Below are 23,124 nucleotides of genomic sequence, written 5' to 3' on the forward strand. Positions count from 1 at the left end.
ATGTCATTTGTTAGAAGCCCCAAACGTGCATCGTCTCTCTCACAGAAAGACCTAAAATGACAAGTCATGTCAGTTCCTGCTGCCCTTCCCCAGGTCTTCACTGACCACCCAGGTCCTGTATGCAAAGCATACCACAGACATTTATTTTTCCTACCTTTATATACAGAGGTAGCAAAAGGTTTCTTTTCTCTAATCTCTGAACTTCCAATATATTTTCATATATGTGGAAGTTTCTTTTGAGGGACTTCACTACTTGAAGAAAATTGGGATGTCAGAGCCGAACTCTCAGTCCCTTTGACAGCCTGGGCCTCCTGGGGCAAGGCCCTCCATTAAACCATCACACACGCTGACTCCTCTGCAGCAAAAAGAATGCAGACAGTAACAGTCCTTCTGCTACTTTTTGCATAAATGCATGCTCAATAAATGTGCTGCATCACCTGTAGCACACTTTTCATATGAAACAAGTGTACATTGGAGCGCCACCAGTCAAGAGGAAATGCCTGACCTTTCTCAATGACTATACAGCACTTGGTTTCAATATTAAACTGTTTTCTGGACTGACTTCCTACAGATACAGCTCCTCTTTTCCAAAAAGCATTATATTTACTGAGTCATCCCGCTCTTCTGAAGCCAAGAAGCATGTACGCATGCAAGGATTTCACTGGTGTTTGTGGTGGTGAGGGGGGAACGTGGACACACATTGCCTGCGTTGCCATCACATGCTGGCCGGCTGCAAGCTCTACTTGCTGCTTTTGCACTGCACGGGAAAGGGCTGGCACAAGTGTCTAAAATATTCTGCCACCACTTGTGTTTTAAGTCTATTTGCTTCCCATGCATTAGTGGCTTCTTGGTGTTTGGGTTCCTCCAGGGGCTTCAGGAGAACTGGAGAGAAGGAGACCAGCAGGTGGAGGAGGTGGTTAGTTACCTCACCTTTGGGCAGAAACCACTGACTTTGGTGAGGACTCATTGGTACACTGAGTGAGGAGAGGGGCCTGAGGGCCCCCTTCTGCTCATCCCTGTGAGGAACAGAAATGCCAGGTGATGCTTGAGGGACTGCAGAAGATGCGTGGCTGTGGAGATTGCTCAGGGAGAGACTGAGGGACTGAGGGGAGAAAAAAAGAGGGGAAAAAAGGAACGATGAGGGAAGTGACAGATCTGGGATTCTGCTCAGGTTAGACAAAATCACGTAGTTTTATTTTTTTCTTAGAAGGGGAATGAAAGGAACGAAACACAAAAAGTTTCAAGACTATGACTGAGCTGCGCAAGGTTGAACTGGGACAGTTGAGCAGATGGAGTGACAAAAAAAACCGTGTACTTCCAGGACAGGCTTGGAGTCACTTGGCAGTGTGAAAAAAGCAAAGGATGAATGGTGGAAATCACTGGGAAACCTGAAGCACCTGACATACAACTGCAGGGTATGGTGAGGACCTGTTTGGGAGCCAAGGAAGTTATTGAAGAACATAGGGAAAAGGGTAGGAGCAATGGGCTCAGTTGTGGCTGAGGAGAGGGGAGGATGGGAGAGAAATTAAAAAAAAAAAAACAACAACCGAAATGGCAAAGGGGACACACTGCCAGGAGTGGGGAAAACAGGATACAAGATGAAGATTTGGGAGACCAAAAGATGCTGAGAGCTGTGCAGGCATCAGGAAGGTGATGCTGTGGCCTGGAGCAGGGTGACAGGTGAGACCTGCTGGAGGAGGCTGCCAGAGCCTGCACATGAGATGGATGAGAGGGGAGAAAGGGGCAGGGGGGCAGCAAGCTGGGGCAGCCAGCTGAGGGAAGGCATGCTGCTTCCCCGCACAAAGAGGCAGCAGAGGGGCAGCTGGACAGGGGGAAGAAGGAAGCTTAGCTCAGGGAATACAAGAGAGACTCAGTAAACTTCACATTTCTGTTAACTGACAACAGGAGAATTGGTGGGAAAGTACTTTACAAAGTCAAACATTTGTGTGTGTGTGTGTTACCTTTGTGTGTGGACTGAAGGGCACCGGCGAGACCTGTGGAAGGACTGGTTCTCTCTCTTTGAAACTTTCTATACGTAACCGAAGTTGACACTTCAGTTTTATTGAATATAGCAAATACTTGGGTGCTTGACAGGGAGGATAATGAAGGCTTTTAGGGTGTACAAATCTGGCTTATGTTGCAATTCCCTACCAGCACATTCTTCCAGAAAACTGAAGAAGGAGCTGAGCCGGGCACCTTACTGGCACTGAGGTGCACCCAGGGAGCCCCGTGTGCTGGCAGGCCCTGACCTGCGCACCCTCATCCTCTCATGGTTTTCGTGCCAGTTGTCAGCTGCTCTGCTTGGTTTAGCTACCCATTGCCTTCATGGTCGCTAACCTTCAGCAATTCTCTCACTTGCCATCCTGTGCTTTTCACTTCCATCATCAAACACATTGACCTCGCCTCTTCTTCTGTTTCCTAATGTCTTCTTTCTGACTTTCTTTCCCAACTGTCTCTGATCTCAGATCCCAGTGTTGCTGCTCCAACTTTCTGCATCTATAAAGCCCTTGTACAGATACCTCAGCTCACTTCTCCCCCTATTGCAACTCTCCACCAGGCAAGCCATGTGGTAGGTGTGCACATCCAACAAATTTATGTTTCTGAGAAGCGACTGGCACTTCTCTGCATATGTGAGGTGCTCCTGAGAGTTCGGGTACCTGCAGGTACCTCCCAAAGCGTTCTGCACCTCTTCTGCTCCTGTGCCCCCTCCTGCCAGGCACAGCCCTATGCAGTCTGCTTCTCCCCCTGACTTTCCCCCCACCCGTGACTGAACCTCAGGGGGACCCTGCCTGAGTCCTACCCAACACTTCCACCTGCTCCTTCCCAGCCATCCCTGTGTGGGCGTGCTTTGTTGACCGTTTTCCCCTTCTCTCTTCCCAGAAAGGGCATACTAACAGGGAGGGACATGATGGGAGGACAGAGGGAGGCGGTAAGAAGAGCTGTTTGCAGTCATCCCTGTTTTGCCGAGTTTCACACAAGCCTGGCTATCATTTCCATTTACAGCACACTGCAAGCTCAAGCCACTCCTGTAACTGCTAACTGGTTTTCCCCTGCCAGCATCAGAGGCTAAATATAAGCCCGTGGAGCTGGCCCTGCATCCCTGCCCGTATCTGGCAGTGCCTGGCATTCAACCATGATTTCACAGAGCCGATGCTTTTCACGAACTTGGCAGCTGAAGAGAGCTGCCTCTCCCCACATAAACTGTAGGAGTTTCTGAAGGAATAGGAAACAGATTGCTAGTTTTCTCTTCAGTGCAAAGGGCAATGTTGCAATTTCCTTTTAGGTCCCTAAGTTAAATGTTGTGCTCCACGTCTGGGAAATAAAAAAAGTCATGCCAAAAACTTCTTCAGCCAGTGCTGCTTATTGTCCAGTGATTTGTTTTGTAACACTCCAGGCTTTTTGAGGAAACTGGTATTTTTGAAGGATTGGCAGTTATTAAACAGCATTTAATGCATAAGGGAAACTTATGATGGATATGTTAGCATCTGTGCCAGACCAAACATCTGTAGGTTTTAATGGAGCAGGCAATAGAAAATCAGAATTTTAATTCTGATTTTCAGCTGACACTGTAAGTCAGCTATTTTAAATTCAACCAAACTGGAGAATTTAATTTTTTGGTTCTTAGGGTCAAAAATGAATATCCTTAGTTCAGCAAAGTGTTCCACATGAACTAGACATGTGAGTAATCTTGTCCTTAAATTACCTGTTTACACACTGATAAATGTGGATGATAGTTTTCAACAGCCACGGAGGCATATGCTAATTCAAAATATGCCCAGATGAACGGTGGGAGCCTGCCAAGTTTCATAGGTTTTAGGCTTCACTTTCACATTAGAAGTACCTGCATAAATCCAGAGCTGAAGAAAAAAAATTACCAGTTTGACATGACACGATATCCCTAGAGAAAAGAGCAGCTGCAGCCAGCTTGCCCTTCTTTGCTAGCTTGTCCCCGTGCAGCCCCTCTGCAGGGGCTCCAGCCATCGCCACGCATGCCCCCCTGCCGTGCACTCACAGCTGGACCTCTGGGCACCGAAGGGGACCTCTGCTCTTTTGGTTCCTGCTGGGGCAGGAGGTCTCTGGGAACATCTCTCCTGGCTTCAGTTTTTGGCATTCAGGTTTTGCCAGGGAGGGCTAAAAGGAAACCTGCCGCAGCATAAAAACCATCACGGTGGTAACATACTTCAGACTGTATGTGTATAGTCATCAATGACTGAGTTATTCTGACTTAATGAGTTACCTTTCACGAGCTAGGTTACAGTAACCTGCCTTAATTAAAGAATAAAACAAATTAGAATAAACTACCATGAAGGTGATTAAAACCAAAGCACAATGTGGTTAAAACAGTATGTCATATTTTAACAGGTAGGGTAGGCAAAAGATGTTCCTGCCTACACTTATGCAACCTGAGCTTAAGAGTGCAACTTGGAAAGCCACGGTAATTTACTAACTTCAGATTGTCCTATTGACGCAAAAGCTAAGGATTCAACACTTACAGAGGCTGGTACCCTTCACTATAGCTTGTTTGTTCTTGGAAATGGCTGATGCAGAAGGGATATCACAGAAAATGGGATGAATGAAATCCAGTATTACAGAGCATGTTGAATGGAGTATTTTGCAGACGCACTGTCTAAATCATTAGAGTGGGCTTCTGACTGGATAAACTGAACTACTCAGAAAGTAATTCCTGAAAATATGAAAAAGTGGCTAATCGCAAAACATGGCTGACCAACTTCAGTTATTGCACCTTGGAAGGGCAGTGATGGTCTCAGGATGAACTTAAAGAAGAGGAGAAATGGTGTGAGATAAACAAGCTATATTTCAGCAAGGACAAGGGCAAACTTCTACATGCTGGTTGGAATAACTGATTGTGCAAACAGGGTAGAAAGTGACATGAAGGATCTGTGAATTACCACATGCCACCAATCAAATGCCAACCATTTCATACTACTGAGAAAAAAATGAATGTCATATGGGGATGTATGAACAGGATTGCCATATGTAAGACGTGTGAAATCATCCTCGTACTCTACTGGCTGCTGAAAGCCTCAGCCTGTATCCTGCACCCGGATTTAGGCACTGCACTCCACAGAAGATGTGGAGCGGCCAAAAGCAAGAAGACTGCTGGAAGTCTGGTAAGCAAAGTATGAGGAGACCTGGGATGATAGGCAAGAGGGCCGGGCAAGTGAGAATGGTCCCAAACATGCAAAGAAAAAGAAAATAAATTGCTTTCCAGATGCAGTGGATAAACAAGGAGGACTGCTGAGTTGCAGAAGGGGAATTCAGGTTAGACAAAATGCAGATGCCGTAGTGGTAGTGCAGTGAAACGCAGGGAGAAGTGGCCCAAGGAGGAGACAAAGTGCATGGTGAGAAGTATCTGTTAAGAAAGACATAACCTTGCCCTGCCGCAGAGGGCAGATGATGTCTGGAGACTGTGTCCCCCTGGCTCTGTAATGCTGACAACAGGCTAAAAATCCTCAGCTGTTATAAACTGGGGAACTTCATTAATGATTTATACCAGTAAAGGGGCCTTGCCTGAAATGCGTCCAGTGCAATCATTTTTTCTAATTTTTGCTTTTAGCCATGAGATTACGAGTAATAGCTACCGGGCTACACTGTTAGCCAGAAATCCTTTAGCTTTCTAAAGGTCAGTTAATCTATGATCTAATCTGATGGTCACTGAAATTAAGTGGAAGCAGTTCAGCAGGCTATAATGGAGAGTGGTTTGTGTCTCTAGCCTTCAGATACCTTGAGTTAAACGACCCTTTATAAGCAAAACAGCATGTAGGCATGAAATAAATTTTGAAATGCGTGCTGAATCTTTCTGTTATACTGCAGGGAAAAAAAGGAAACCCTGCCTTTCTAGCTATCTGCCGGTTTAAAACAGTTCTCATTAGAAACTACAGAATGTCTTTAGTGCCTGCTGTTCACCTGTTGATATTCCGGTCCCTCGGGAGAGATTTTATGCAGCTGGGGAAGCAGGCTAGATTCACATGAACTTGGCTGCTGTCTTGACTTGTTCACAGTGAGAGCTGAGCTGCATATTTGAAATTTACTCCTTTTAAGAGGGGAATACTTCAACTAAGCAAGACCAAATAAAACCCCAGAATAAAAAAGGCAAAGAAAAGTAGAGTTGGCCATACAGCTCAGCAGTTAAAGAAGCACTAAACTCTTCACAGTTATCCGTGAGTTTTCAAGGATTTCAAGTCTCAGCATAGTCACTATTAGTGAATTAAAGATCTGAAAGGTTGTCCCAGTGAGCAGACGCTTTGATCCCTAAAGACAGCTGACATTTCATATTTTTGAGTCGCTCTCCCCAGGTACTTTCATTTCATATGACTGATTTTCAACTACTCCTACAACACACCTGGAAATACCCTCCTATGTAATACTGTATGTAATATACACTACTTAGTGTGAGGAATTACATTTTATAACACATGCACAGGCATAAAAACCAACAAAAGAAACCAAAGACTCAAGTCAGAAAGCTAGCCTTCTTTTGACTCTGACTTTCTTGTGCTGCATTTCCTCTAGATTATGATACAGTTTAATTTTCACGGATGTCATCTGAAAATGAGAGCTGAAGTAATGTAGCTGAATTCTCTTTGTCACTGAATATATTCTGTATGTTAACTGGTAGTGCGATGCACTGAAGCATAGTCTTTAATTAAAGTGCCACAATACCACAGCTACAGTACGCGCATGGCGTAGGAACCCGGTGCTGGATGTAAAAATAGCTGTGCTGAAACATGTCACATCACTACACGATGTTACTAAGTCAGGGGAGACAATCTTACACTTGAAACCTGAAGTATTACTGAGCACTGATTTTCAGCAGGGGAAGCTGTGATCAAATCAATGCATGTATTATTCTCCACAAATGAATAATGGTGTGAATGAGGACATATTAAACACCTACAGCGCACAAAGCTTTTCACACTGGTTATGAACCAAACACAAACAAACAGGCTGTGAACTCTCCAGAGCTCTCGTTTTGTCTCCATGAAGTCCTGCCTGTTTGGATACAATGCACGGCATCCCCACAAACTTCCTGGTGCCAGCATGAGAAGGCACTGATTTCGGTCGGGAGCAAGCTGACCGCCCTTCTCTCTTCCTCTTTCCTACTCTTGAGGAAAATAAAACAAAACCACCCTGTACCTGTACCCCACAGTGAGTGAAGGCGGTATGAAAACCAGAGCGATGAAGACGCCTCTGCTGGCACCAGAGCCTGGGACCAGCTGATGCCACTTCCCTCTGCAGCCCTCCGCTGCAGGATGCGCTGGTGCTAACCGGACAGGTCCATTCCTCACCAGGGGAGACAAATCTATCCGTTCCAGGGCTGTGAAACCCTACCTACGCTTACTCAGCCAACACAGGGGCTTCAACAGAAACACAACCCAGAACTGACCACTGCCCTTATCCCATGGACGGACATCTGCCAAGCCAGGACAGCACCGCTCTGCTCTCTGAAGGAACCAGCACTCTCCAAATGCCCAAAGCACGCAGCCCCTTTGACTTGCTGGCACAGCTGACACTGGCACTACTTCATGGGGACCTCTGCAAAGGGTTCCCTTCAAGGCTGGACACCAAAACCAGAATCAAACATCCACAGAAAAGCAGCAGCTGGGCTCCCCCTCTGCACAAGGCATGGCATTTGCACATCCTTGTTCCTTGCTACCGAGCAGGCACCACATCCTATGGTAGGGTGCTACGCCACACCAGAGCCCCAGGCATGATTTTCATGTCCTGGCACGGTACAAACAGTTTAGGAGAAGAGGCTGTGTGGATTTGGCACAGGGCAGCATTGCAGGGAGGAGGCACTGGGAGCCATGCAGTGATGGTTCTCTGCCTGCTGGGAAATGCGTCAGGGAGGCACAAACACACAAAAGAGAGAGGAGATAGGAGATAGTTACCTAACATGACGAAGGGGATTCCCAGGAAGGTGGAATTGTATTTCCCACCAGTGAGATTGATGATCCCAGCTGCAGTCAGGGTGGCAAGGGTCACGGTCAGCAATCCCAGCAGGCCAAGCCAGGGTTTGCTGCGGACACAATCCTGCATGGAGCAGCAAAGAATGGCCAAGGTGACCACAAGGACCAAGCTTGTGATCAGGTAGCGTTCTGACACCCTGCTCGTCTTCTGGAAATCCTCCTTCAGCGAAGAAGAAGTGAAAGGATACATTTTGACTTTCCTGTTGGATTTCTGGAAAAGTTCAACAGTGTCACAAAAAATGGATTCCCATTTCTCTGCCACCATGTCATTCAAGGAGTTGATTGCCTGCAAGTAGTAGGTGAGCTGAATGGCTTCTGCAGACTTCACCCGGTCTTTGCTGTGCACAGTAACCCCACCAAGCTGATGCCCATTATACACTTCCCTGCCATCCTTTAAGTGAGTAATCGGATAAGTGATTGCAAAATTAGTTCGATTAGAAGAACGAGCAGCCTTTAATTCCTCCAGTACATGCACTATGTCGTCCACTATGCATGTCTTGTCATTGTTCAGGATACATATATGGGCAAACGTGTAATTGAAACCAGGTCTTTGAACTTGGATCCTGGTCACAGCAGAGTGCAACTACAAGGGAAAGAGAAATCACACACGTTATTCATCAGTTCATCTTGCACAGTAGCAGCCAGAACAACAGCGGCTCCTCACCTTGGTCCCTTTCCTATTTGATGTAAATAACAACAACAAAATTTCTGGTGACTGCAGTGTTAACAGCAGAATAATTGCAAAAAAAGGAAACATGCATTAAAACAGCAGTATTATTCCCCTACGCCCTTTGCCGGTAACTCGCATCCATGCCATGTGCATATGCCGTTTGGCCTCTCTAAAATAAACAAAACTCAAAAGGCCCAGACCTCCACTTTCAAGTGATCTGGGCGAACATAAAAGGGAGAACTACTGCCTGACAGTGTCTGGGGACACTGTTGTGCTCGGGTTTGCAGAATTACTCTGTCGACAGACAGACTTCAGGTACAGGAGGAAGAAGAGCAACGTGACCAGGGGTGCCACCTGTGCAGGATGCGCAGGCAGCCTGGCTGCTGGCAGTGGCAGGGGACTAGCACTCACTCGGAGTAAAGGGATGACCACAGCTGCACGTCTTAAGTGCAGAGGCTGTCAGCATAGCAGGAATAAGATAGCTGGCAATAATTAATTTTTCCCTCTTTTCCCTTCCTTTTTTCCCCCATCACATCCTCAGCAAGTCTGAGAGTGGGAAGCAATGGCAGAGACTGCCACCGGTTTTCTCTTTCTCTCTCTGAGATGTTCTGTTAATCAGTAAAGCCGCCTAATTTTAGGGCCCGTGGGTTATTACTACTTATTGCTTGGTCTAGCAGATCTTAGTGCAGTCTCCTTTGTTAAGTTGTTTTGCATCTTCTGAAATTTGCCATGCCTGAGTTCTGGCCCAATGTGCATTCAGTTATTTTTGACCATCAGAAAGTCAGAAGAATTACCCTCTCTTCCTGAAAAAACACAGAAAACTTTTGCAACATTTTCTAAATCTGTTTTAGTCAACACATAAGAAGCAAGAAACCTAAAAGATGGAAAGGGAATAGCCCTAACAGGCTGGGGTTGCAGTATTTTTCAAAAGTAAAATACTGAGTTTGCCAATGTTGGGAGCCTTAGCAAAGAGCAAGCTGGGTTTTTTGCACATTTTCCTTGCAAAACGTGCAGGCCTCCCCCCCGCCCCCCCCCATCACCATTTAACTCCTTCTGTGCCGCCCTAGCTGTGTAGAGAGTACCAAGACCTGTAAGGATGCTGCTGAGGCCAAGACTATGTTACCCAATGCCAGAAGCCTGAGCAGACTTTTCCTGCAGCTGTGATGTTCTTCACAGCAGGTAGCCACAGAGTTCAGGAAGGGGCTCCCTCTGCTATTTTCTAGGTGGCACAGGGGGTACCCGATATCCCAGAAGCTGGGGGTCCCTGCACACCACTCCGTACATGCTTTGTACATGGCTCAGTGAGGTACAGGATTCTCTCGAGGTGTGAGCAGGGAAAAAACAGAGGGGCCTGCACCTTTTGTGCTGCCTGGTCCCAATGAGCCTGTGGATGTGGCAGTCTGTGCAGCCCGGTCACTTGGGTGGCCAGGTCTGCTGCCGCTGGCGGAGCAAATCACCTGATCTGCTTTGAGGAACTGCACGGATTTATCCTTTGGTCCCTTTTATACCAAGGGAAACGGTCATAGATGCATTGCAAAGGTGTGGTGAGAAAAGCAGGGTTGATAAAAGAGAAGGAGAAGCCTCCTTCACCTGCAAAGCAGGAGAGCACAGCTCTTCCAGAAAGCCAAAGGCCCAAATTAATGATGACTCCCAACACCTTTTCTTAAAAGGGGGAATATTTATTTTCTGCCTTCATGTTTTGAGCAACACACAGAGAACTGGCTATGGGGACACGATCCCTTTTTTTTCTACTTGCATGTGCTGGTTTCTGCTGTAATTCAAACTGGGCAGGAGGCTCTTATGCCCAGTAAAGAGGCTGGGATCAGGTGACATTTAATGGAATTAGCTCCTTTCTGAAGACAAAACAGATTCAAGAAATAGAAGATAGGGTAGATGCCAGCGGCAGAGCTTATATACTTCTTTGGTGGCAATGGTGGCAATGGACAAAATGTCTAATAAACATGGCTAAAATCCCGCATCTGTTGAAATTAAAGTCATAATGACTTCTGTGTGGTATTTCAGACCTATTTGCAGGAAAAACCCCACATTTATATGATACTATGAATATGACTGTTTTGTGATTACATTGCATAATTTGTGCTGGGTATAAATTTAGTTATGTTGCCTCCGTTCCTCAGGATGATATGACATCATATAGGCAAAGATTACAAAATTCCTATATTATCAGCTTGTTCCTCCAGCAGCTTGGGGTTGTATTTTTCCACATTTGAGCATCTGAGTAGTTTTTATTTTTGATAGATCAACAGTTCAATACTGACATTAGAAAGATAGGTTTGAGAAATGAACTGAACTAACAAATCTTTTCACAGGACTGTGAGAACACAATACGTGGCCACGGTGAGAAGCAAAATTCTCTGTTGTGGTGGGAGAACAAATAAGTGTCTCAGCAACAGATTAGGGGCTTTTGCACAACTTTCTTCTAAAACAAAACAAATTAAAAGATTTGCAGGAATGTGCTAAAGGAATGAACCTGTACGGCGAATTCTTCTTTCCAGTTTGTGTCTGCAAAGCTCCACTTTGCAAGAGCTCTTATGCGGTACAAATTCAAATGTTTATCACTACAGTTTGGGGAAAATGGCCTGATTTACTGAATCAAAGACAGATATTTGATTTTAAATATTTTACAATTGCATGTATGGTTTGCATTGACAACAGTTGTAAAATCAGATGCCATATAAAGAAGTGCAGCTGAGGACAATTAGGAGCAATAGAAGGAATCTCCTGCCTGTATTAGATTCACAATACAACTCATTCAGAGAGGATCCATCGAGTGACACAATGCAGGAGAAACTAAACTGTGATGCAACTTTTACCAAACAACGTGTGTTGCTAATTTCCTACCCTGCCTCACTGCTGCATTTGCTTCCTTCTGCACCTTAAGCACTTTCTTTTAATATTTAGGTTACAAAATAACTGCATCTGTCACAGCTGTTACTTCATCTTTAGCGAAAGGCTAGAAGCTAAATGTCATGCCTAAAACACTGATTTCTTCTTGGAAATGATCATTTCAGACTGAGGAGCCCATCCTGCAGTGGTGGCCCAGTGCTTCCTGCAATGCCGTGCTGTGCTGGGCTGGGCCAGGCACCATGTGGGGGGACCTGCTCATCGCACCTCCCAGTGATGGGGTTTGGGAGAGGGGAGCAGGCAGGCAGCTCTGCGTCCTGGCACATCACAGCAGCCGAGCAGGCCCCAGAGCTGGCTGCAAGCTCCAGCAGTTTAGAGCAGCTATGAGACATACTCCGAGCTTTGCCAGTGGCCACAACGTTTGGTCTTGAATTGGAGGCAAACAGCCAAAGAGGAGGAAAACCTGCCATTCCATCCATCCCAGCTAAGTATGCCCAGCAGTGCCCCAGCGCACCCAAGGATTCTGGAAAGCCTGACTCAAGATTCATCCTTAAAAGAAACACACCACTTCACCTGCACTTTGCTTTTTCAGACTAGATCCTAGAAAAAAAACCCTCTGATCCCTCAGCACAGGGCAGGGGTGCGCTGCAGAATGGCTGCAGGCTGTCTCTCCCCCTCTGCTTGCCCACTGCGGTGCACAGGCTGCCACCTCTTCCCTGCTGAGAGCTGCAGTCCCACAGCACCCTCCTCTCTGCTGCCATGCTGGGCACTCAACTGTGGCCACACAGATTTTTCCAGTTGAATCCAGAGTGCAGACCCATTGCCCTAGGTCACTGGCTTCCACAGAAAACAGAAGGTCCAAGAGCTTACAAGGGTATGTCCTACAAGTTTTCAAGGGATTACACGGTCTGCAATTTGGCTTGCCTATGGTACACCAGGAGATCCCCCAGGAAACTTCAGTTTGTTAACAGGAGATAGTAAAGGCTGTTGTGCGTTGGGGACAACATTAGCAATATGCTAATGCATAATGCACGTTGTGCTCCTTGGTGCAGCAAATTTTAATAGGAAGTAACCATATTCTGAATAAACCTGGCACTAGTACTGGGACAAATGACTGACCACCAGATTCTCATTTATTCAGCTGTTTTCTTATCCTAACTGTTCCTATTAGGAGAAAGGGAGATTTAAAGGAATAAAAAAAGCTGAATAAATGTTTTTTCTTGAGGGAGACATGCCCTGCTTGCTCGTCACTTACAGCTTTTTCAGCCAGCTAACAGTGCAAGGAACCAAAAAAGCAGTTTACTGCTGTGATGCCAGAGCACTGCAGCATGAGAACTGCACAGCATCACCTAAGCTCCCTTGCCATGGTGGCACACTGTCCCTGAAAGCGCTCAGGCACAAAGTAATAACTTCCACCTCTCCCTTTCATTGTTGTTTAAACAGCGACCATCACTTGCAATTCCCTTCTCCCTTCTGAAAATGCTGTTCATGTGTGTCCCACACCACTCCAGAGATTTCTAGAACAGCATTTTCTCTTCCTTCTGCCTTTAGTCATTTGCATTTTGTAACATCTTGGTCTTGATCTTTGTTTACTCTAAGTCCTGTGCTCACTGGGTTATTTATTTTAGACAGAGAGGAAAGATGGCTTCAACTGGGAGACAAATCCCTTTCTGCAAATACCTCCAGGTGAGGGCTGTACTGGTCTCATGCCTCCACACCAAGCCACGTTTCAGCCTGTGGCACAGCTGACAGATGAGAGGTGGTGAAATCACACTGCCCTGCCGGCTGGTTTTGCCCGTGGGCTCAGGAGGCGATGCCAGGAAGCATAAAGCTAAAATCCTTTCACTTAACCCGGGCCTCAGAGAGCTGCGGCTGCAAAGCTTTCTTCAAGCTGTTTTTGGCTGCTGGGCCCCCTACCTCTGCCATCAGCACTGGAAGGCTGGTGCTGGGAGCCAGAGCCCCCGGTAGGCTCTGTTTGGCTGCCTCCGATGGCCAAGCCCCCACACCGGGCTCTACGAGACAGCTCTTCCCCGTACAGAGCTTGGCATAACTTTCAGCAGTGGCAGCAAAGCTGAACCTGAAGGCGAAGGTGTTGTGCTTAGAGATGTATATTCAGGATAGAAAGGAAAGCTTGGTTTTGTTTTTAAGTCCATGCAAAAAACGCACGGAGCTACAAACAGGGGCGAAGAAAACCTCCAGCCCCTTTGCTTTGTTGGGAAGTCTTATCTTCAATTCAAAAGAGAGCAGGTATTACTAAAATTTTGTCAATTTAATCAGGTAACAAAAAAGTCTGCAGCCTCCCTGTGAAGTAAACAGATCCCATCCCAGCAGGGAGGGGTTAGAAACTGCTGATTCATTTGCAAAATGGTCCAATCGCAGTGAGACCATGTTACATAACCTGCTACCCCCATCAAAACTACGGGCAAAGGGGATGAGGCACGAGGACCCAGCGACGGCCACTGGTGTCCCACACAGGTCTCGCCATGCTGGCGGCACAGCTTTGCTCCCCAGGAAACTCCATCGCGACAGCGCCAGCAACATGCAACGGGACGCTGCAGTCTTGCCAAGCTCCTATTCCCAGCTCATGGAAAGCCATCCTGACTACTGTGGGAGCTGGATCAGAGTCAAAGCCACCATTTTTAATATTAAGGGTGTGTACAGCTACCTCCTGCTTATCATATATGCATATATATATATATATATATACACATATATATGTATACACACCACAACAATATGCTTGAGTTTGGTGCTGAGCACACCAGGACATCACTCATTGTAAGGACTTGACTGTGCTTTGTTGCTTGACATACAGTTGAATGGCTAACTAGACAAAGCTAGCTAGATACACAGATAGCCTCCTGTACTGCGAGTGATCTGGCATGTTTTAGACATGTTTTACTCACAGGAGTTAGAACTTTGCAACTACTACTTTTTTTTGTTGTTGTTGCTATTACTTGACTCTATTTAGTCTTTCAGTCTACATCTGATGGTCCAAATTCAAAATGGGCTTCGCTCTAGACAGTGTTGCCAACTCTTACGATTTTTTTTTACTGTCATTTTCACCAAGTCAGGTTTTTCTCTGAGCCCTGGAGCCTGAAGTATTAGGATTTTTTTTTTTTTAATCTCAGTTTTCAATACAGAAAAAAAAGAAATGTCTGATCTCATGGTTACGGAGGAAACACTGAGAAGGCTCAAAAATAAACTGAAGAATGAACTCATTATATATTACTGCTTAAAATCTCATAACTGTTTTGTGTTCAAGACTGAAAAACTAGAAAGCAGGATGAAGACAATGATTTTAAATATAGGCTTCATTTTCATATGAGGCTGGTTTACTCTCTTGGTAATTTTTACAGGTAACTTGTGCCAAGGAAAATGAAGAGGAGAAAAAGCCTTTAATGGATAGCTATAAATTTCTCCACTTTTTCTATGATTTCAGTAATCTCTGGCATTTCATATCTTTGCAGAGTGCTTTTTTATTCACTTCAAGAGACAGCCTCAGTCAAAATGTAAAAGGGTTATGAGAGGGAAAAGACTTGCACAGCTCCCAGCTTAATCCATGAAAGAAAACACTGTGGGCTCTGCAGACATGGGCAGAATTAAATTATTAAGAGTGTATTTTCACTGGAAGAAGGTGCGGAGTGGGAAGGCAAGGGAGCCCCTGCGTGGGTTTGTGCCCTGCTGCCAGCCTGACACCGTGGGTCCAGGGCAGAGGTTCTAAGGGGGCTGCTGCACAGCAGCCTCCTGACCCAGCCAGTCTGGCTGAGGGACGAGGGTGTGCGCACAGCTGATGGAGGAAGCCAACATGTCCCAGCGGCTCAGGATAAACATCAGAAGTTGCAGCTGGAGAGTGCACAGCGAGGATTGCTCTGGGTAGCTGGGCTCTTTTTCTAGAGGTCCTACAATCAGGTTTCCTGAAGAGACGCTAAGATATGAATTATGCAAGCTATGTATTTTTGCAACTAATTTTTTCAGCTGTCTAAAACATGGTGAAATATATTTTCTCCAAACAATTTTCATGTAAATAAAGTCTAAAAATTGTTCAAACTACAAGTCATCAACTGAAGGACAACTCGTAGTGCTCAAAGTGGCAGATGTGTGCATTTTTACATTTCCATCTGTCTTCGTAGCTACAAAAAATGGCCAGATCTGATTTTCCTTTTCTAACCTGAAGTGGAAATGCTTTTGTAATCAATACTGTCTTAATTCTCAAATCACCCCGGTAATTCTGCCTGAATTTGTCCCACTGAGAGAAGCCCACTCTGGTTTTTGGTCTGATGCTTCCAGAGGACAGGATGCCTGAACAACAGAAACCCCTCTGCACAGCGTGGTGTGTAACTACGACAGATTTTTCATGGTGGGAAAAAAAAAATGAAAACTTTGCTCCTGCGGCTGATCTTGCATCAGCTGTACCACTGATGGCTTTCTTCATGTGCCCCAGACCTCTCCATGAACACCCCTCCACCCCTACAATGCTTCCCAGGGGGCTGGGCACATGGTACAAGCTTTTCCCAAGGGCTCCTCCAGCAGAAGTTTGATGAACGGTCCCTTTCTCGCTGCAGGGAAAACCTCGGTAGCTGCAAGTTCACAGCCCACTGCGTTAATTAACAACTCGGGTACTCATTCTCCCTTCCAACAGGACAGAGGGGATTGTCCTGCTGTAAACCCCAACTTAAAAGCGGCTCCAAGTCACAGCTTTCAGGAAGCCCAAACGTGGTTTCTGGGGAGCCTTGGCAGCTCTCCTCAAGCTTCACGACACTGCCTGGGGCACCAGTGGCCTGGGCTCAGTGGCTGGGATGCAGAGGTCCCCAGCCTCTGATGCCTGCCCTGCCCTGCCCGCCTGCTGCGCTTTCCCAGAGGGTCACCTGGAGGCGTGCCATTCTCCGCCGCACATGTCCAGCCATGCATTGAGAAAATCTGTCCCCCGTGCGCTCTATTTGTTAGATGGGAGGTGAGGTCTGACCTTGCAAGGCAGGAAAGGCGATGCAATGCAGGGCTCAGGGTGCTCTGGGCACGGGCCGCCTGGCTGGCTGCAGCTTGGGATGCAGGGGAGCATCACTCCAGGGCATGAGGCAGGAGGGAGAGTGGAGGGGCCCTGTCCTGGCCAGGCTGGTGCTGCTGGAGCAGGGCAGGGGGGCAGCAGGGACTGGTGGGATGGCATCGTCCTCTCAGGCATGGGTAACTTCAGGACTTCTGCTCCAGCCGCTGACTGGTGCCTGTGGGAGAGATCAAACCCTCCGGCCCGCAGGAACCATGCCGAGGAGCTGCTGCTGCTGACACCAGGAGCTCAAGGGGGTGTCTGCACATGCTTCCACGCTGTCCTTGCAGCATGCTGTTTATCTTCTCTCTTCCCTGGCTGTGCCCAGATCTTACCTGCGTATCTTAATTCTCATCTGTTTTCGCATAAGATACATTTTAGCCCTGCAGCATTGTGCTGCTATGACAACAGGCTTGCACTTCTGCTGCTTTCACACCCTTGTTTTTCTTGTATTAGGACTCTTCCCCTCATCTTACAGCCTTCCTCTAAAGACATGACTTCATCCTTTTTTTTTTGTTGTTGGCAGAATTCACTGTTTGTTCTGTTGACTGTTTCCCTAGAAGTGTTTTTAGTGCCAGAGCTACCTAGAGAAGGTAGAGACCTACTATATCGATTGCTAGATCCACAGCTGACTGCCTGTGACCAGGCATTCAGAAGTAGTCAAAGTTTTAAAATAAAGGGTACCTTACGTTAGCCAGGATTGCGACAGACCCAGCTTTCGGCTCTGCTGAACAACCAGAACCCACTTCCACTGGCTTTGAAAATAATGGCTTGTGTGCCATGTTTGTACAGCAATGCAATTGGAAATACCACAGACACGGGAACATAAATACGGTTGTTTCCTCCACCAGTTTACTTACACGTAGGAACCAAGTGAGGAAATCTGGGAAGACCATAGACAGAACATCCAGGGCGTACAGAGTCAAAATAAAACCCCAACAAATATGAGGTCTACAAAATTTTGAAGTTAAACTGTTCTGTTCTGCCGTAATCAAAAGTTACGCAGTTCTTAAATAAACCTGTCCTTTAAACAGAAATACCTAATTTTACTATTTGCTTGCATGTTCAAATAGATACTTAATCAGTTATCTAGATCTACTAATGACCAGTTTACATGAGAAGGGTGATGTATAAGCACTGCCTGAAAATGTGTAGTTAGGAGAGGTTTCTTTAAAAAAAAATAAACCCTCATCTACAGATTTTCTTAAAGGCAAACGGCAAATACAATCCCCTTCAGTAAGGCATGTTAACATTTCAATCCCTTTTCATCTTTATATCTTGTCATCTTAAGTGGAGTTTTTGCCAAAAAATATTAGTACTGTGTTATTGTTATAAACACAATAACGTAAATGGAAGAGAGGATATTCTTCTGCAAAAAAAGGAAAGCTTCCATTTAGAAAAAAAAAAAGTCTTTTGTAGTATAGCGCAGTTAACTCACTTTAAGTATGGAGGAATGAAGAGGCTCAAAAGGATGGGTGTCTCAAATTCCGGCTAAAATCACCAGTATATTCTCTAGGGTTCAAAAATCTGGCTAGGTCTGTATTTCCAGTCAGTGTGTATGCCTTCAACCTATGAAGTTTCTAGTTGCACGTGGAAATACCAACACGAAATGGTAGGGGGCTGCTCTAACACTATTTTTAGGTGGGACTCTAGGCTTAGACAATTTCTACAGACTCTATATAATCATTGAACTTCTGCATGCTGGTCCATACCAGATACCCAATTATTTTTGTTTCTCCAAGCACTTGGAAATGCAGGGGTAAAAGCACACTTTCTTCAGTTAGGTGTTCTGACTTCCTACCTCTCTCTCGAAAGGGTGAAATCTGGACAAAGGTCCTACACACCAACAGCACGGGATGCCAGTGCCCTGTGCTCAGCTAAACAGCATGTACAGCTGCGAGTAAAATTTCATTATTGCCCTCCCACAGCATCGCAACCTCAGGATGCACCTCTTGCATATCCAGGACTTCACTGAGGCTTTTTCTTGGATCATCTATTCAAGGCCAGTGATTCAGTATATGCTTAGGTTTCTCGCTTTCTTCTGCAAGTGACTATGCCAGCTGGAAACACAACATCGGGATGGCAGGCCTAGAATGGTTTAGGCATTTATGGGGAGTTATGAGAACTATGGATGGAGATTTATACAAAAATAAAAAAAAAAAAAAAAAATAAAGGGGGTACTCAGTATCATCTCCAAGTCAAAACTATTATATAAAGCAGCAACACGTCTCCCTGCTGATGAGCAGGAGAAATGTGTGGAACAGCTTGTACGTTCAGCAAGACCTGCCACTGCTGTGTAAGCAGCCAGCGTTGCGCTGGCAGATGCATGCTGTCAGCGGGGGGTCCGAGAGCAGCTCCTGCTCTGGGAGTTCCACTCGCGATCTGGGCCCGAGACAGTCGTGAGGCTGAGCCCTTCCCTGAATCTCCTCCCAGCCAGCCAAGAGGGTATCGTGCAGTAGCGTTAACAGCAACTTTCTCGGGCTGGTAATGTGCCCACAGGGAACTGCACAAGCTAACCAGAGTATTTTAGAGATGCCACTAAAGAAGTTATACCATTAACTGATTAATTGATTAGGATGTTAGAGTGATTAACTTTTGACGGTACCAGCTATGTTTCAATTTCAACTGCTCAGACCCCAAAACTCTGTATCCCTTTACTAAGGGGACAATAATGGAAGCTGACTTCTCCCTCTGCTGCAGCCAGACGAATCTCCTTCGCTTGCCATGTGACTAGGGTAGCTGTAGCTGTTCAAGCACGGCTCGTTGCCTTCCCTCCTTGGCTGATAAGGTGGGATACTGCAGGTAAGGAAATGGAGAAAAGGTGCTGCAAGAGCAGCTGGCACCTGCCTGGGACAACCATCCTTCCGGGTCTCCCACCCTCCTGCCAGTGGGTGGAGGTGCAGCAACAACCATGCGCAAGGAGCCAGTGTCCGACCCGACGCCTCTTCTAAAGCAAAACCTCTCCCTTGGGGAGGTCATCCTTCTCTAGAAAAGATAAGCCAGTGCTGCTGTATCAGCTCCCGGGCCTGACGGTGCCTACATGGCAGCATTTTCAGGGAAGTAGGTGGGATGACTCCACAGTTTCACCCAGGACGCTTATTTACAAGCGCCGAGTTGGTGGGCTCTCGACTGGGGCTGGGGCTGCCTTTGCTCCCTTCTCCCCTTCATGCAACTGCACATATATAAGAAAACCTCGATGGCCACCTTGTCTTTTCTCCTTCCCTTGGTGAGCCCCGTTGACACAAAATGATGTAGCCCTGCATCACCACAGCTGCAACAACACTGGGAGCCAGGAGCCCTCCCTCCTGTTCTGCTGCGCTTTGACCCACAGGGCCATCCACAGGGCTGGATAGGCAGCTGCCTGAGCCTAGCTCTGCCCACAAACAGAAAAATAATTAGGACAAAGGACATAATCTAGTCCACACAAGACATACTGGAATGAATTAGGTAAGTAAAGAGCTGGAAATAATGCATCAAATATGCCTGACAATGTCACATTAACAGTAAGAGTACACAGTTGAATGGCAGTGGTGTCCATTATCTCACTAAATGAAAAATAATCATTTTGTTAGTAAATCCTGTTTATTAAAAATGAGGTAGTGTTAAATACTGACAGAACTTTCTAAGTTATAGCTGTTTCGCTGATGCGATAAATCTTCTGCAGAAGTTTGGTTGCGGAAAGATTCTGAGTGCCATTTATTTGTGTGTCACTATGCTATTGATAAAACTACAGATCTCTACAGAAAGCAGAACACAGAAAAAATCCATTATCATTATTATCCTATGACTGAGTAAATGTGCACATAGTGGATGCGAATGCAATTCATGTTACAAGAAAATGAAGGAATGAAAATCATCTCTCTGGAGTTTTCTCATTTGCCAGTAACATTCCTGTTACTGTACTTAGTGAGTCGATGCTCATTAAATCTGTTTGCTCATTACCGTTGGGCAGTATGTCAACAGAAAAAAAAAAAAAAAAGAAAAAAGGAAAACATAAAATACCGAGTGGCTCTGTACTATAGTTCTGTATGTGCCTACAGTGGAACTGAAACATAAATAAATCCACTGTAACAGTTATTTCCTTGTTCAGTAAAGAGTGAGGTCTCCCCAAAGTCTCTTACAATAGGTATCTGCATCTATTTTTTCATTTTAGAAGAGACACTCCCTGAAGCGCTTAGAAAGAATTAACATTGGCTTTTGTACGGGCTGACAGTCTGACATTCGGTGGGGGGTGGGGGCGGGGGAGCAATGCTGAGTCTCCAGTGTTTCCACAAGGCAACAGCAAAAACGTGCAGGGCTGAGCTAGCCACACGTCTGGTGATCTGCAAATGTCCCTTTCCTTTTTCATGGGTGAACTTGACCCTCTTAACGCACAGGTTTTGCGTCTGCCCTCCCTGTTTATCCTTCCAAGATTGTCTGAAACTACTGGGGTGTAAACGAGAGTACCAGCTCCCACAAATGTAGATTTCCGACATGTTATGACATATAGTACGGTGAGATGTCCTGCCAGTGACTCACACGCTCCGTGCCGCTCAAGTGACAGGGAAAGGCGCTGCCCGCCCTAACTTGAACCGGCAGCACAGGCTACACCATGCCTGCAACCTAGAGCCGAGCTGGATCTCTCTCCACCCATGAAACCAGCATTTTCCGTGGCGGTGGGTTGGGAGTGGAGGGGGAAAAAAAACCCACTACCCGCTAAAAATAATCAGCAGAGTTATGTCACTTGCCTTCATGAGCAGCGAGAGGGAGGCTGTGTGCTCTGTGCCACCCCTCTCCAGGCAGAAGTGCAGCCCTGACACAGCAGCAGCCCCCAAAAGCATTCTCGGCAGCTTGGCACCTAACTGTTTTTGAAGTTTACCAAAGCCCGAGTCGCCTTAACTCGGGAGCACGGCTGCAAGGCGAGTACGGCGGCGCCGAAAAATCGTTTCAGCGCGCAGCCTGCCCTTCTCGCTTGCCCAAAGCAGATAGAAACCAAGACAGGGGAGAAAGAAAAGGATTAAAAAGAAGGGGGGAAGGCAGCGGAGCCCGCGGCGCTGGCAGGGAGCGCGGTGCCGGCTCCCCGCGGCGGGCAGGCATCCCAACTGTTGCAGGGAGGTGACCGGGGAGCTGCGGTGGCAGCGCCGGCGGCGGGCAGGCAGAGGCCGGCGCGCACGGGCGGGTCCGGGCGGGCGGGCAGGTGCGGGGACCGGGCTCGGGGCGGGATGCGGGCCGCCGGGCCAGGCGGGGTGGCGGCGCCCGGGGCCGGGGACCCGCCGCGGTTACCTTGAGGATGAGATCGGTGTGGTGCTGGTCCAGCATGTTGGCCTTGCGGAAGGAGGTGATGATCACCCTGCCGTACCTCCCCGGCGTCTGCAGGTCGGAGTAGAGCCGGTGCTTGGAGCGGTTCACCGGGAAGAGGCTGTCCACCAGGTTCCTCTCGATCTTGGCCAGGCTGTGCGTGGGGGCCAGGAGGTGCTCCACGCTCTCCTCCACCTGGTAGCGGCTGAAGCTGGCGCCCAGCAGGATGGAGATGAGCACGGGCGCCGAGGCGAAGAACACCGGGTGGCTGGCGACGAAGTGGCCGAGCCGGGAGAAGGACGTCCCCAGCCCCCTGTGCAAGACCTGCCGCAACATCCTAGTGCGGAGGGCGCGCAGGAGGGCGAGCGCCGCGCCGGGGCCCCCGCAGCTCCCCCACGGCCCCCGCAAGACCATGGGGCAGCCCCGCCGGGCGCCGCCTCCCCCCCGGCCGCGGCTGCGGGGGGCCGGGGGCCGCCGCCGCGCCTGTGCGTGTGTGTGCGGTGTGTGTGCGCGCCCGCCCGCCCGTGTGCGTGCGCGGGGCGGCTCGGGCGCCCGTCCTCCCGCAACGCCGCCGTGCCCGAGAGGAGTTTCCCGGCGCCTCGTTGCCCGACTTGCAAACCCGCCGCCCCTCGCCACGGCCGCGGAGCGGCGGCGCGGACCGCCGGGGGGGGGGGGGGGCAGCCCCGCCGCCGCGGCCCCCACCGCCCCTCGCCGCGGGAAGGGGAAGGGGCAGGCGTCGCTCGCCGCTCCCCGCCCCCGCCGCGGAGTTTGCGCGGGAGCGGGGCTGCCCGCAGACTGCTGACTAATCCCCCAGCCGCGGCAGGCGGGGCGGGCGCGGAAAGCCCTCCGCGGCGCCCCCGCCGCCGCCGCCGCCCTCCGCCCAGGGGCGCGGGGCCACGCCGGGCGGCGCCTAGCACGGGGCGGCGGGGCGCAGCGCGGCGCCTCCCGCCGGGGCCGCCCCGCGGGCCGCGCTCGGGACGCCGCGGCGCGCCCCGCCCCGCCCCGCCCGGCTGCCGGCCGGCCCCGCCTGCCGCCGGGACGGGCGGGTAGCGCAGGCTGCCCGCGGCCCCGACGGGCGGGCGGGCGGACGGGCGGCGGCGGGGGGTCAGAGCCGCCGCCTCTCGCGGAGGGGGACTCGGGTGTGCTTCGTGCGGGGGGGCCCGGCTCGGGGGCCGCCGCCAGAAAGGTCTGAGCGCACCCCCCGGCGGCGGGGCGGGCGGCGTCCTGGGGGTGCCCGACGGCGCGCCCCGCGCTCCCGCCGCGCAGCGGACCGCGGCGGC

At 48.5% G+C, this 23,124-nt stretch overlaps 1 protein-coding gene across 1 annotated transcript in view; it reads right to left on the bottom strand.

Annotated features, from left to right (window-relative positions):
* The window catches only part of PTCHD1 (patched domain containing 1), a 39,140-nt gene extending 16,405 nt beyond the window's left edge, over nt 1-22,735 (bottom strand). Inside the window, exons 1-2 of the mRNA XM_040582527.1 lie at nt 21,830-22,735; nt 7,914-8,574 (exon numbers count right to left, since the gene is read on the bottom strand). Of these exons, the coding sequence (XP_040438461.1) occupies nt 7,914-8,574; nt 21,830-22,258 (1,090 nt within the window). The 5' untranslated portion in view covers nt 22,259-22,735. The remainder of the gene's footprint in view (nt 1-7,913; nt 8,575-21,829) is intronic.
* Between the last annotated feature and the right edge of the window lie 389 nt (nt 22,736-23,124).

The sequence above is a fragment of the Falco naumanni genome, chromosome 2, assembly GCF_017639655.2.
Source record: "Falco naumanni isolate bFalNau1 chromosome 2, bFalNau1.pat, whole genome shotgun sequence".
NCBI lineage: Eukaryota > Metazoa > Chordata > Aves > Falconiformes > Falconidae > Falco > Falco naumanni.